General features: G+C 40.5%; 2 protein-coding genes across 3 annotated transcripts; one reads left to right on the top strand and one right to left on the bottom strand.

Annotated features, from left to right (window-relative positions):
• Positions 1-398: 398 nt before the first annotated feature.
• lyrm1 (LYR motif containing 1) lies at positions 399-3,261 on the bottom strand. Its single transcript, XM_034214339.1, has 5 exons — positions 3,163-3,261; positions 2,088-2,271; positions 1,925-1,985; positions 946-977; positions 399-844 (listed from the first exon to the last, which is right to left on the bottom strand). The coding sequence occupies exons 2-5, from the start codon at positions 2,244-2,246 to the stop codon at positions 731-733; spliced, it is 366 nt and encodes a 121-aa protein (XP_034070230.1). The 5' UTR covers positions 2,247-2,271; positions 3,163-3,261; the 3' UTR covers positions 399-730.
• Positions 3,262-3,794: 533 nt separating this feature from the next.
• On the top strand, positions 3,795-10,398 carry dcun1d3 (defective in cullin neddylation 1 domain containing 3). 2 transcript variants are annotated; one of them, XM_034214337.1, is made up of 5 exons: positions 3,795-4,175; positions 5,171-5,246; positions 6,001-6,042; positions 6,201-6,735; positions 8,429-10,398. In XM_034214337.1, the coding sequence occupies exons 4-5, from the start codon at positions 6,305-6,307 to the stop codon at positions 8,964-8,966; spliced, it is 969 nt and encodes a 322-aa protein (XP_034070228.1). In that variant the 5' UTR covers positions 3,795-4,175; positions 5,171-5,246; positions 6,001-6,042; positions 6,201-6,304; the 3' UTR covers positions 8,967-10,398. The 2 variants fall into 2 exon arrangements, with proteins under 2 accessions (XP_034070228.1, XP_034070229.1); XM_034214338.1 differs by lacking the exon at positions 5,171-5,246.
• Positions 10,399-10,583: the final 185 nt, after the last annotated feature.

Below are 10,583 nucleotides of genomic sequence, written 5' to 3'. Positions count from 1 at the left end.
TGTGCGTAATGACTTCAGAAAGCTTTGCAAGTTCTGCCTCATATTGTCATTATAGCGCTGTCTTGGATGTCTGTTATGATGAAAATGTGCTGTTGTGTAAACACCCTTCTTTTTGTCTCGCTCACCCAAAACTTCCTCTGTAGTTTTTCAGAACTTCAGAGGAAGTACACAATCTGCATACCCCACAGTGACTCTGTCTTAGATGAGTGAACAACGACCTGTTTCCCAACTTCCTCTGTGCTGCTGCCAACATTCCTGGAGTTTATTAGTGAAAAATGGGCTATTAACATGGAAAATCTGTGAAATGGGGCCAATATCAGGGTGTGTGTTCCTAGACAGGTGCATGATGGGAGATCTTACTTGGTTGTACACATTTCTTTAACAGAAAGACTTAAAGACAACTTTATTTGTTTTTAATAGTTGTGAGAGAATGTGAAGGATATATTACAACAATCTTTACACAAAAAATAAATAAAATATACAACTTATATTAAGGGTCACTCCATCTTTACAGCCCTCCTGATATGAGCAGAAGCCGAGACTCTTCCGCTACACTCAGAAGTCACAATGTACAGTAAAAAAAACAATGACAAATGGCTTTTCCTGAATGACGGGTGTTCTTGCATCATTGAGTGCATGCAACTCAGCCCTGGAGATCAGCTTGTGAATGCACTCTGGTTTCCTGCCCGCGGTAACTTGAACTGTTGGCGGGGAGCGAGGATGTGGAGCATCAGCTGTCGTCATGTGACTGCAGGTACACCGGCTTGGCCTGCTTCCTCAGGCGCTGCTGCGCTCGCAGCTTCCTGCCTTTCTGAGTTGCCAGTCCCAGCGGAGGCAGGTGCATCTACAGGAACATTCAGAGAACAAAATAACTGTAAGAAACACCGATGGAAAAACACAGATGGAAAAACATCCACATTGTCCAGTGAAAGGTGTATTACTTACAGCCCTTGGATATGGGTTCCTGTAATGTAGACCTGGGAAAATAAATGATTGTGTTAGTCACTCTTCTAAAGCAAGAACACTTTCTGTCCTGCAGATGATTGATTTTTGGCAATGATTGGCACTTTATTTTTGATGCATTTCTATTTTTTGTGCATGAACCAGGAAAATGACCTGTGTAAACACCATAGGCCAAAAAAGAAATGATAGCTAAATATAATTAAATTCATGATTTTATAATGGACTGTACTTATATAGCGCTTTATCCAGTCTTTACGACCCCTCAAAGCGCTTTACATACTACATGTCATTCACCCATTCACACCCATTCATACAGAGCAGTACCACTTGCTCTGGGACCTAACATTCACACACATTCACACACCGTTGGCCATGCCATCGGGAGCAACTCAGGGTTAAGTATCTTGCCCAAGGATACATCGACATGTTGGCTGCACGGGCTGGGATCGAACCCACAACCTTCTGGTTGAAAGACGGCCACACTCCCTCGCAGCCACAGTCGCAATGTTGTTTTAAATTCAATGGGTTTTGCTACATTGTTGTCCTAAGAGTATGTATGTGGGCAACACAGTTAACTGTAGAATGATCACAGAAGCTGAGGTTGAACACAACATGTATGGCACAATAACAGAAGCCAAAAAAGCCACATGGGTAAAAAACCCTGCACATGCTGTTGGATGTCAAACAAACACAAGAACAGTATGTCAATGTTTACTCCTCTGCTCTCTCCTCTGAAACACCTTCAGTTGAACTTTCTGAGTTACTTAGTGACAAACACTTCAATTAAATATGTTATATGAGCTACAGTAGACCCCTGGAATAAATGGTGAACCAAAAAAATGACTGGTCATGCTAACATTAAAGCATTTTAGGTTGAGTGTGAAAGGGAAAGCATGTTAGTGGCTTGCAGTTGATAGATAGAAAACATGTAAGGGAATGTGTGGCATCTCTTCACTCTTACCCATTTCTATCCTTGCTTCACATTCTTCTACACACCTCTTTATTGTTTCTGGATCTGTGAGCTGAGAAGAAGAAGCACACAGAAGAAAAAAAACGAGTCCCACAAACTGCTATAAAACGACTTCCTGTTTTCATTTCTGCCATCAGCAAACTGTTATACACACCTGCTGGTTCTGTCTGAACAGAGTGGAGGCCTCATGGAGAATGTATTTCTTCTCTGTTTCTGTGTCACCTACAACTCCAATCTCTGCCTGCCAGCTTCTTGCGATGCGAAACACCCGCATGTACAGAGACAACACCGTCCTGCGAGTGGAGGCTGTCATCGAGACAACAAGTCACAGCAGTCACCTGCACAAGAAAGAGATTCAGATTTACAGAATAATTAATGGGATTACAAATCCTATTACTGTTGTACTGTGTGTATACAAACACAATTCCTACCTATTATATTTTGTAAACAATGTTGAAGGCATTACAACAATGATTACACACTTGTCTGTAAATATACCAAGTATTTTTGTTAAATTGTCTGTACTTACCAAAACTGTATACAAAATGCCTCTAGTTTTGGATACAACTTGCTGGATATCCCTAACTCACGGCTAATTTACCTTAGAAAATACCTTTTGGATGCCTAAGGGACACATGCAAGTTCACATAAACTGTTGTTCACACAGGAGACTTAACAAGGTCCTAGGAAATGTGCAAAAAGACCAGGAAATCAACCAGTATTATGCCGAAAAATGTCAAACTAGCCTAGGTTTTTCAGGCCTATCTGAGTTTGTTTCTTCTTCATATGATTGGTGTGAATATAACAAATAAAAATGAAAACACAGTTGTGTACAAGAAAGTTCTACAAGACAAGCTAATAATCCAAGAAGTTGGGTCATTTGGGGCCACAGGAAGTCTGGACAGGTTTTACATTAATCAACACTAGATGTCACTAAAACCAACCCAGGGCTGTTTAGCAAACAGCATATTACATGACTGGTAGGGTATTAATCGGATATTCTGATATGTGTTGATAGAAAGAATAATGCCATTAGCGCATTTGTCATAGGCATTGGTATTAATACAGGTTTCCCAAACAGAAAACAAGAACAAAAAGGAGCTAGCTATCCTTGAGAATGACAGCTTCTAAAGACACATGTTGTTAATAATAAATATAGAATTAACAGCAAGTGCCATTCACATTAATAACGATTTACGTTATAGGTTATTAGGTTTAAATATACAAACCTTGACCAAGAACTCTATTTGGTGAAGAGGCTACTTCGACAGTAGCTTGTAGGACAGCAAAAACACATTTGTCGCCTGGTGATGACGTATTCCCCGAACTACAAGAAAAAAAACACAAGATAAACGAGTGCCTCTTCTTTTCATTTAGATACAATTGGATATGTTAATACCAATTAAAGTACTAGCATTAACTGAATATTTCATATGTAAAGACCCAGCTGAAGCCATGTGTTACAAATGTTGTTTGTTAACACATTTTACAGAATTAAATACAATTATTTCAAGGCTCTCTGTTAAATACCAATAAAACACGAGTGTCACTAATTGATTTCGTGGTAATTTTCCCATCTGGGTGTTATGCAGTATTTCAAAGTACAAGTTATTTATATTTATAGACCCATATAAACGCATGTGTTACAAATGTTGTTGTTTTTACTCATTTTACAGTGTTAAATATACTACTTTAAAGGCTTTCTGTTAAATATCATCAACAAAACACAAAAAAAACACAAATTGATTTCCTCAAAAATTGCTCCATCTGGGTGTTATGCAGGATTTCAAATTACATGACATTAATATATATATATTGATCTTGCCATCGGCTGAGATGAGGATCAGCTGTTGGCTGCTTGTCGGCAGGGAGGAAGTGATGCAGGAAAATGCCCACAATGTAGCTACACTCAATGACTAAAAGGGGGAAGCACAAAGAAATGGGCTGCTTTTAATACCGAGATGGTCCTTTAACTCACTCCAAAGAGCGACCACAATTCAACAGGGAATCAAAAGCACAAAGTGGTTACTAGCGTTCCACTTATTTATTTTTGTAAAGCGGATTTTATATCGATGAGGAAGTTTTTTGTCATCTACTTGCTACATTTAGCTAGCAATCTGAGTTAACGCGACGAGTTTGCCACAGTTCGTTTCTACGCTACATTGGACAACTTAACTTCATTTGTACTGGCGTCCGTGAAGTGATGTACCTCCATTTCCACACCCTACAATATCCCCAAAAGGTGAGTTTCTTTGGTGTTTTTATGTGTCCCTAATCGGAAGACCTAGCTTAGCCGATAGCTAACTTTTAGTTGATGCTAGCTAGCTATGGCGACGTCGTCAGGGCCAGCAGGCAGTGGCATGTAAATGGCCCTGTGCCGGTGATGTCTGATGAAAATAAAACACCTTTATGACAAGTAATATTTGAATTACGATATAAATCACATTTCCGGGATAAAATGGTTATCGTATCCTCTTTACATGATATCTGTGAGTGTTTCGTATAAGCTCACTTGGTCCTGTTTGTGCTCGCCACTTCCCTACAAACATAACTTGGTTAAAAAAAAACATGAATGATAGCTAACATTTGATACCATCAGCTATCTAACTTAACCGAGGCTGTGGTTTGACAAATGTGTTGCACACATTCGTACTATGGTTTAGTTGTCCTTCAATTTTGGCATAAACAATCTACTTAACCTATTTAAACTGATGTCTGCTACTGTCTGTCTTTTATATAGTATGCTTAGCTTTAACAATCATTAGTATTGTATTGGAAAATAGGCCTTTAGGTGTCAATTAGAGGTGTGTTTGGTGAAGTCAGCCAGGATGTGCCAGTGAGACCTTTGCCTCGACATGCCCAGTCCCATGAGCAGGACACTCGATTGGCTCTGATACTGAATACACTTTTTTATTATTAATGTTAGCAGTGATCACTACACTACATTAGTTTTCAAAGTAACCGTCCACATCAGAGTTGTAACACTTTTAGGACAAAGCCAGTCTACCCTGTGTGAGGTCTGTCCCCTTATATGACTTATTCTCAACCAGAGTTGCGAAAGCTCCTTTTGCCATCTTCTCTTTAGGTATAGAAGCCAGTAATTAAATAATCTTGCAATGAGACAAACTGTTTTGCTCAAAGTACTTTTTCATTGCATGTTGGTAAAAATAGTCCTGCAGGTTTGGGAGAGATGCGATCACTTTCTGCTTATGATGACAAGATAATGTGTCTTTTCAGCATTGCGGATGTCAAGGTCACAATGATGGAGCAGAATAGAAACACGCTTTGGCCAATGCCTTCAGAGGGATTGTCTGTAAGTTACTTCCTGATCAGCTTTCGTGATAAGTGATCAAACACTTGATTTACTCACACATGTCATGTGTTTTAAATGTCATAGGAGAATGATTAGCTGCATCAGAAGAGAGATATTGCATTTCATGTTGTGTTAGTTTGATTTCTTAAACACATTTACACATTACTCAGTCAATAATGCATGAATGTGCTGTGGAAAGAGGCACACATCAAGCTATCATGGTTATTTTTAAAGAGGAATCGGATTTAAATTGTATTTGTGCCTCCAAATGAATCACCATTAGGTCCATGTCAAAATTACAAGCGCTGTAAAATGGCTTTGAAAAATGTTTTATTAGCAACCATAATAGTTCCTCAGTCTTGGTCAATGGTTACTATTTTAGAACATTTTGATTTTGTGTGATTGCATTTTTAATCTGTATTTACTTGAATGTACTGCCTGTTGAACAACCCGGTAAAACTCTCTCTTAACTCCCCTGATACAAGCAAAGATAAACACGTAATTTATGGCTTTATTGCATACAATTAAAGTAGAATGAAATGCAATAAAGCTTATTCATTACAAAATAAGTTGACATGTTGACACTGGGGAAACCCAAAGTCTTGTAGTAGCTCTTTGTTCAACATCAAACCATTTCGACCTCAGCAGGATTCTGGGGTCATGTTTTCCTTGTAGTTCCTGTGTAGAGGTTCCTGTTGTATCTGTGTAAGCATTGGATGTATACAATGTTGTCTCTCTGTGCTTTATCCTTTAGGGTTTTTAAGTTTGGCAGTGGATCTCGGCAGATTTGGCACAGGTATGGTAACTTCTTTAACTCCAATGCTCAGAAATCTTCGAGTTTGATTTCATGCTACTAATAGCCACATAAATGTGGATCTTGACCTTTTAGACTGTGATCAAGTCTAGAGCTGCACTGTATGGCAATGAACATTTTTTAATTGTTCTTCACCTCAGACCTGAGGGTATGTTGAGACGTCTCGCAGGGCCAGAGAAGAGGCGTCTAGGTGCTTCAGACTGGGACTGAAGGTGAGGAGGAAAGAGAGACCAGGGAGGAAGACATGGGTCAGTGTGTCACCAAGTGTAAGAACCCCACGTCCTCGCTCGGCAGTAAGAGTGGAGACAAGGAGGGGGGATCCAAGTCCCACCACAAGAAAGGAGGCGGTGGTCACAAAGAGGAGCAACATGCCCCGTGTAGCAAAGCCATCGGCGAGTTGTCGAATGGCACCAAGGCCCTGGAGGTCACAATGGAGACCCCCGTCATCTCTGCAGTGATGGGGGAGCCACACAAGGACATGGGTCTGGATGGGGATGGGCTGTCGATGCTGCGCATTGAGGAGCTGTTCTACTGCTACAAGGATGAACATGAAGACGCCATCCTGGAGGAAGGCATGGAGATGTTTTGTATCGACCTGTGTGTGGACCCGGCGGAGTTCAGAGTGCTCGTTCTTGCCTGGAAGTTTCAAGCCGCAACCATGTGCAAGTTTACAAGGTAAGGTGGGGTTTTGGGGAATGAGGCGTGTTGTTTTTCATGGCGTCTGTTTATCAGGAGGAACTGGCATAACTACTGCACAGCTAGTTACTAGGAGATATGACAAAGGTATTTCCTCATCCCAGATGATTAATACAAATAGTTTCAATAGTGCTCGCCCTGATTCCATTACCAAACAAGATGCTCTTGTAAAGGTATTTGAGCAATTCTCAGTGTGTGCCACATTGTGGTTACAAAGAATAATAGATTTATTAATGAACAGATGGAAAGTTACATTTTTTATTATCTCGTCATTTTACACTCACACACAGGACATACAGTATGCAGTTAGAGAGATGTTGGAGTGACCGGGCTGCTAATGTGTGAAACTATGTAGCTTTCTTTGTGCCTGCCTTGGCCAGGTCTCTTAAAAAATGTATTCATCTGCAGTGGACTCTCCTTGTGGGATAAAATGTAAACAAAATGTTCAATATATATGTTCATTTTAATTCATTTCTTATTTTTTGGTTATTTTATCATTTTGAATTTGTATCTTTAATTGTATTAATCTGTGTGAATCTGTGCTGTTTTTCATCCTTAGCCTGTTGCTGTTAAACTACTGAATTTCCCCACGGGGATCAATAAAGCTCCATCTTATCTTATCTATAAATAGCTGTAATGAATAGCGCACCTGTACAGACAATGACAACTTAAATGACAACATTATGCCCTTTTTAAAATCCTATCGCTATCAAAAAGAAATGAGATGCACAAAATATATATATAAAAAAATAGATGTATAAGATATCTAATTTGGAGTTTAGCTGATCTAAAATATACCAAATCCATATAGTTTCTAATATTGACCCATTTTATCAGGCAACTGTTTTCTGATGCCACCAAGGCATCGTGCCCCACTAATAACTAGCTTGATGTTGGAGGATTACACTTGTAGCCTCAGAAGAGACTTCCCCTCGGTGCCTTGTTGGACTCATTCAGTCATTCACTGTGCAGCGGCCCATCCATAAACACTTTTCTCATAGACAGAACTAGATACAAACTCACACAAAACATTTCCCACAGTCAGGTAGGGGGGCACACAGGAAAGGGACCCTGCTCTGCTGCCCCTCTGCAGTTAGTGATTGAGATGAATAGGGCAGCTGGTCACTGCCCCACATGATTTTTAACTCAGCACTTTCCATCCAGAGGCTTTTGACAGCTCCACACTCTGGTTATCAGCATGCTTCATTGTCGACTAATGCTTACTGAAGCTGTTCAAAATATGACTTTGAAAGCCTATATTTCTCTAGGGCTCAAATAACAAATTCTATAAAGAAAAAAACATTTTTAAAGCTCAGTTTTTTAAAGGAGTACTCAACATATCTCTAAAAGTTAAGTGATGTTCTAGTTTCCCTCTATCACTATGCTTGAAATTTAAAAACCAAAACGTACAACAGGAAACGTAAACAATCAAATTATAAATTGTTCTCATTGTATTCAGATGGTAACTATGTTTAGTTGTTTTAGACACATGGCCCTTATGTTTACAATCGATGACTTCACAATATTTGATTGTAGCTCTTGGTAAATGAAGCTACTAGTCAGCTCTGGTTCTGCTCATTTAGTTTTGTTATTTGCCCCTAGGTTTTATTATCCTGAGTGAAAAGGTCTGCTTTTATTCTGATGCCTGGTCTTGTTTACTTTGTGTCACCAGGAAGGAGTTTATCGACGGCTGCAAGGCCATAAAGGCAGACAGCCTTGAGGGCATCTGCTTAAGTTTCCCCGTCATGCTGCTGGACGCCAAGGGCGAGGAGAACTTCAAGGACCTGTACCGCTTCACGTTCCAGTTTGGCCTGGATGCTGACGAAGGCCAACGCTCGCTGCAGCGCGATATCGCCATCGCCCTGTGGCGCCTGGTATTCACCCAGAACTCTCCTGCTATCCTGGAACACTGGCTGGACTTCCTGTCGGAGAACCCCTCGAGTATTCGGGGCATCTCAAGGGACACGTGGAACATGTTCCTCAACTTTACCCAGGCTATCGGGCCCGACCTGAGCAACTACAGCGAGGAGGAGGCGTGGCCCAGCCTCTTCGACACCTTCGTGGAGTGGGAGTTGGAGCGCAGGAAAAAGGAGGAGGAACAGATGGCTAAGGAGGAAGAGGGGAGGTGTACTGACTCAGAGTGTTCTCCCACTACAGACAGACTTGAAACAGAGGGAAGCCGCGGCTCACAGACGTGGGGGGGCCACTGACCAGGAATCAAGAAATATGTGCAAGGGAGGGAAGGATGTGACCTACACGTGAACTGTACATCTGTGAATCATCGGATGAATATTAGTATTACCATGACAGCTGTTCATTTCGCTCTCCTTTTCTGTCGGGATGGGATTCCTGCTTTGCACCCTTTATCTTTTTTGGTTTTCAAAAGGGCTCTCAGAACTGTTATGTTTTAAGCACTTCTATTTAAGTTATTGTTTTACATATTTTCTCCTCCCATTTGTGTTTTTAGTAATTGGACGCGGGTCCGTTTAAACCTCCACCTACGTACCATAACCCAGCAGAGTTAGATCCGTTAAAAATCAGGCAAAAGAAAGCCATAACTTCTCACAATGATCATATAGACAGTTCCTCTGGACCTGGTAACACTGCTGATATGTTTTGTACAAGGAAATAGTACATAATAAAAAAGGGAATTTTTGGGCGAATTTATCACAAATAATTTCTTACTATCAAAACATGAGGTTTACCATAAGGGTCAGTGGAATCGTCTTGATCGGACTAATCTTTGTTAGATTGTATGCGTTTATCTTGCAGTGCTGTGAGGATGAATTGGTGCACTTGTAACTTGCCTTCACAAATGCATGCTTGCAATTACACAGCAAGCAGTAATGGATTCAATTCTGTCCCAAGGGCTTTTTTTTTTTTAAACAAAGTTGAAATTTCCATTTAATATCCAAGTTGGTAACAGACCCACCCTTTCTTCTGTGTTGAGTGTTTTGGAGTGCTACCAGTACGGTGAGGGCTGAGCTTGTTGAAGCAGCTGGCTGCGCTCTCTTTTGACCTCCAGCATTACCTATTTGATGTCCACCTATTTTCAAGAAGGGTTAGGTATAAAACACAATGTTCCGGCTTTCCTAAGATTCCTCATTTTAGGAAGTTGGTAACGCATCAAATCAGCTTAAAGAAGGTCTTGGTCATTTCTTAGAAAATGATGCCTAAACCTGAGTTCATGGCCTGACACTGGGCGCCACACAACGTTTATTTAGTTTCCCTTGAGGAGTTTAACAGTCTTCACATCTTTGAACTGATAACAAAAAAAAACGTGTGCACACTTCACAAATGTCGACTGCTGCTGGTGTTGGATTGCACAAAAAACGAATGGCATGCTTAGTCGCTATACTTGCAACGCTTTGCAAGAAGATTGATGTCAACCACATCATTTACATTTAAACCTTTTCCAAACCGTAGATCGAGCTCAAGTTTAGACCTGTGTGTTTTGGGATGAGTGAATGAGTGATAACAGCACCTGCTGGCTAATCAAGAGTCTGTGGTAAGAGGGTGGCACATAACCTGATCTGTTTGGTTTACATCTACAATGATTTTATTTCAGACCCCCTTTGTCCTTTTTTATATAAAATGTATTGATTTATAATGAATAAAAACAGTGTTGAACTTTTGACTGTTGCACCATGGACATCTGTGTGATTTTACTTCAAGGATATTTATTTGTAATCCTATGGTATGCTAATGCTGAATAACATTTGCATGTTATTGAAGCAGTGTGGTTTTGTAGCAGAGGGTTTTGTAGAGGCTTGTCTGCATGCCAGAGCAACAGTGAAAAAGCTTATGGGGTTGGGGGCGTGGCTTAC

Source organism: Gymnodraco acuticeps, unplaced genomic scaffold (assembly GCF_902827175.1).
Source record: "Gymnodraco acuticeps unplaced genomic scaffold, fGymAcu1.1, whole genome shotgun sequence".
NCBI lineage: Eukaryota > Metazoa > Chordata > Actinopteri > Perciformes > Bathydraconidae > Gymnodraco > Gymnodraco acuticeps.
Note: the sequence above shows the minus strand (reverse complement) of the source record. Positions and strands in the feature narration are given on the sequence as shown.

Bases quoted from the DNA above. Each gene is read 5' to 3' on its own strand.
- lyrm1 (XM_034214339.1), bottom strand. From the start codon at position 2,246: ATGACAGCCTCCACTCGCAGGACGGTGTTGTCTCTGTACATGCGGGTG. The intron at 1,986-2,087 runs GTGTGTATAACA...TCTTCTTCTCAG, and splicing joins TGTTCAGACAGAACCAGCAG to CTCACAGATCCAGAAACAAT. The intron at 845-945 runs GTAAGTAATACA...ATGTTCCTGTAG, and splicing joins GGAACCCATATCCAAGGGCT to ATGCACCTGCCTCCGCTGGG.
- dcun1d3 (XM_034214338.1), top strand. From the start codon at position 6,305: ATGGGTCAGTGTGTCACCAAGTGTAAGAACCCCACGTCCTCGCTCGGC. The intron at 6,736-8,428 runs GTAAGGTGGGGT...TTGTGTCACCAG, and splicing joins ACCATGTGCAAGTTTACAAG to GAAGGAGTTTATCGACGGCT.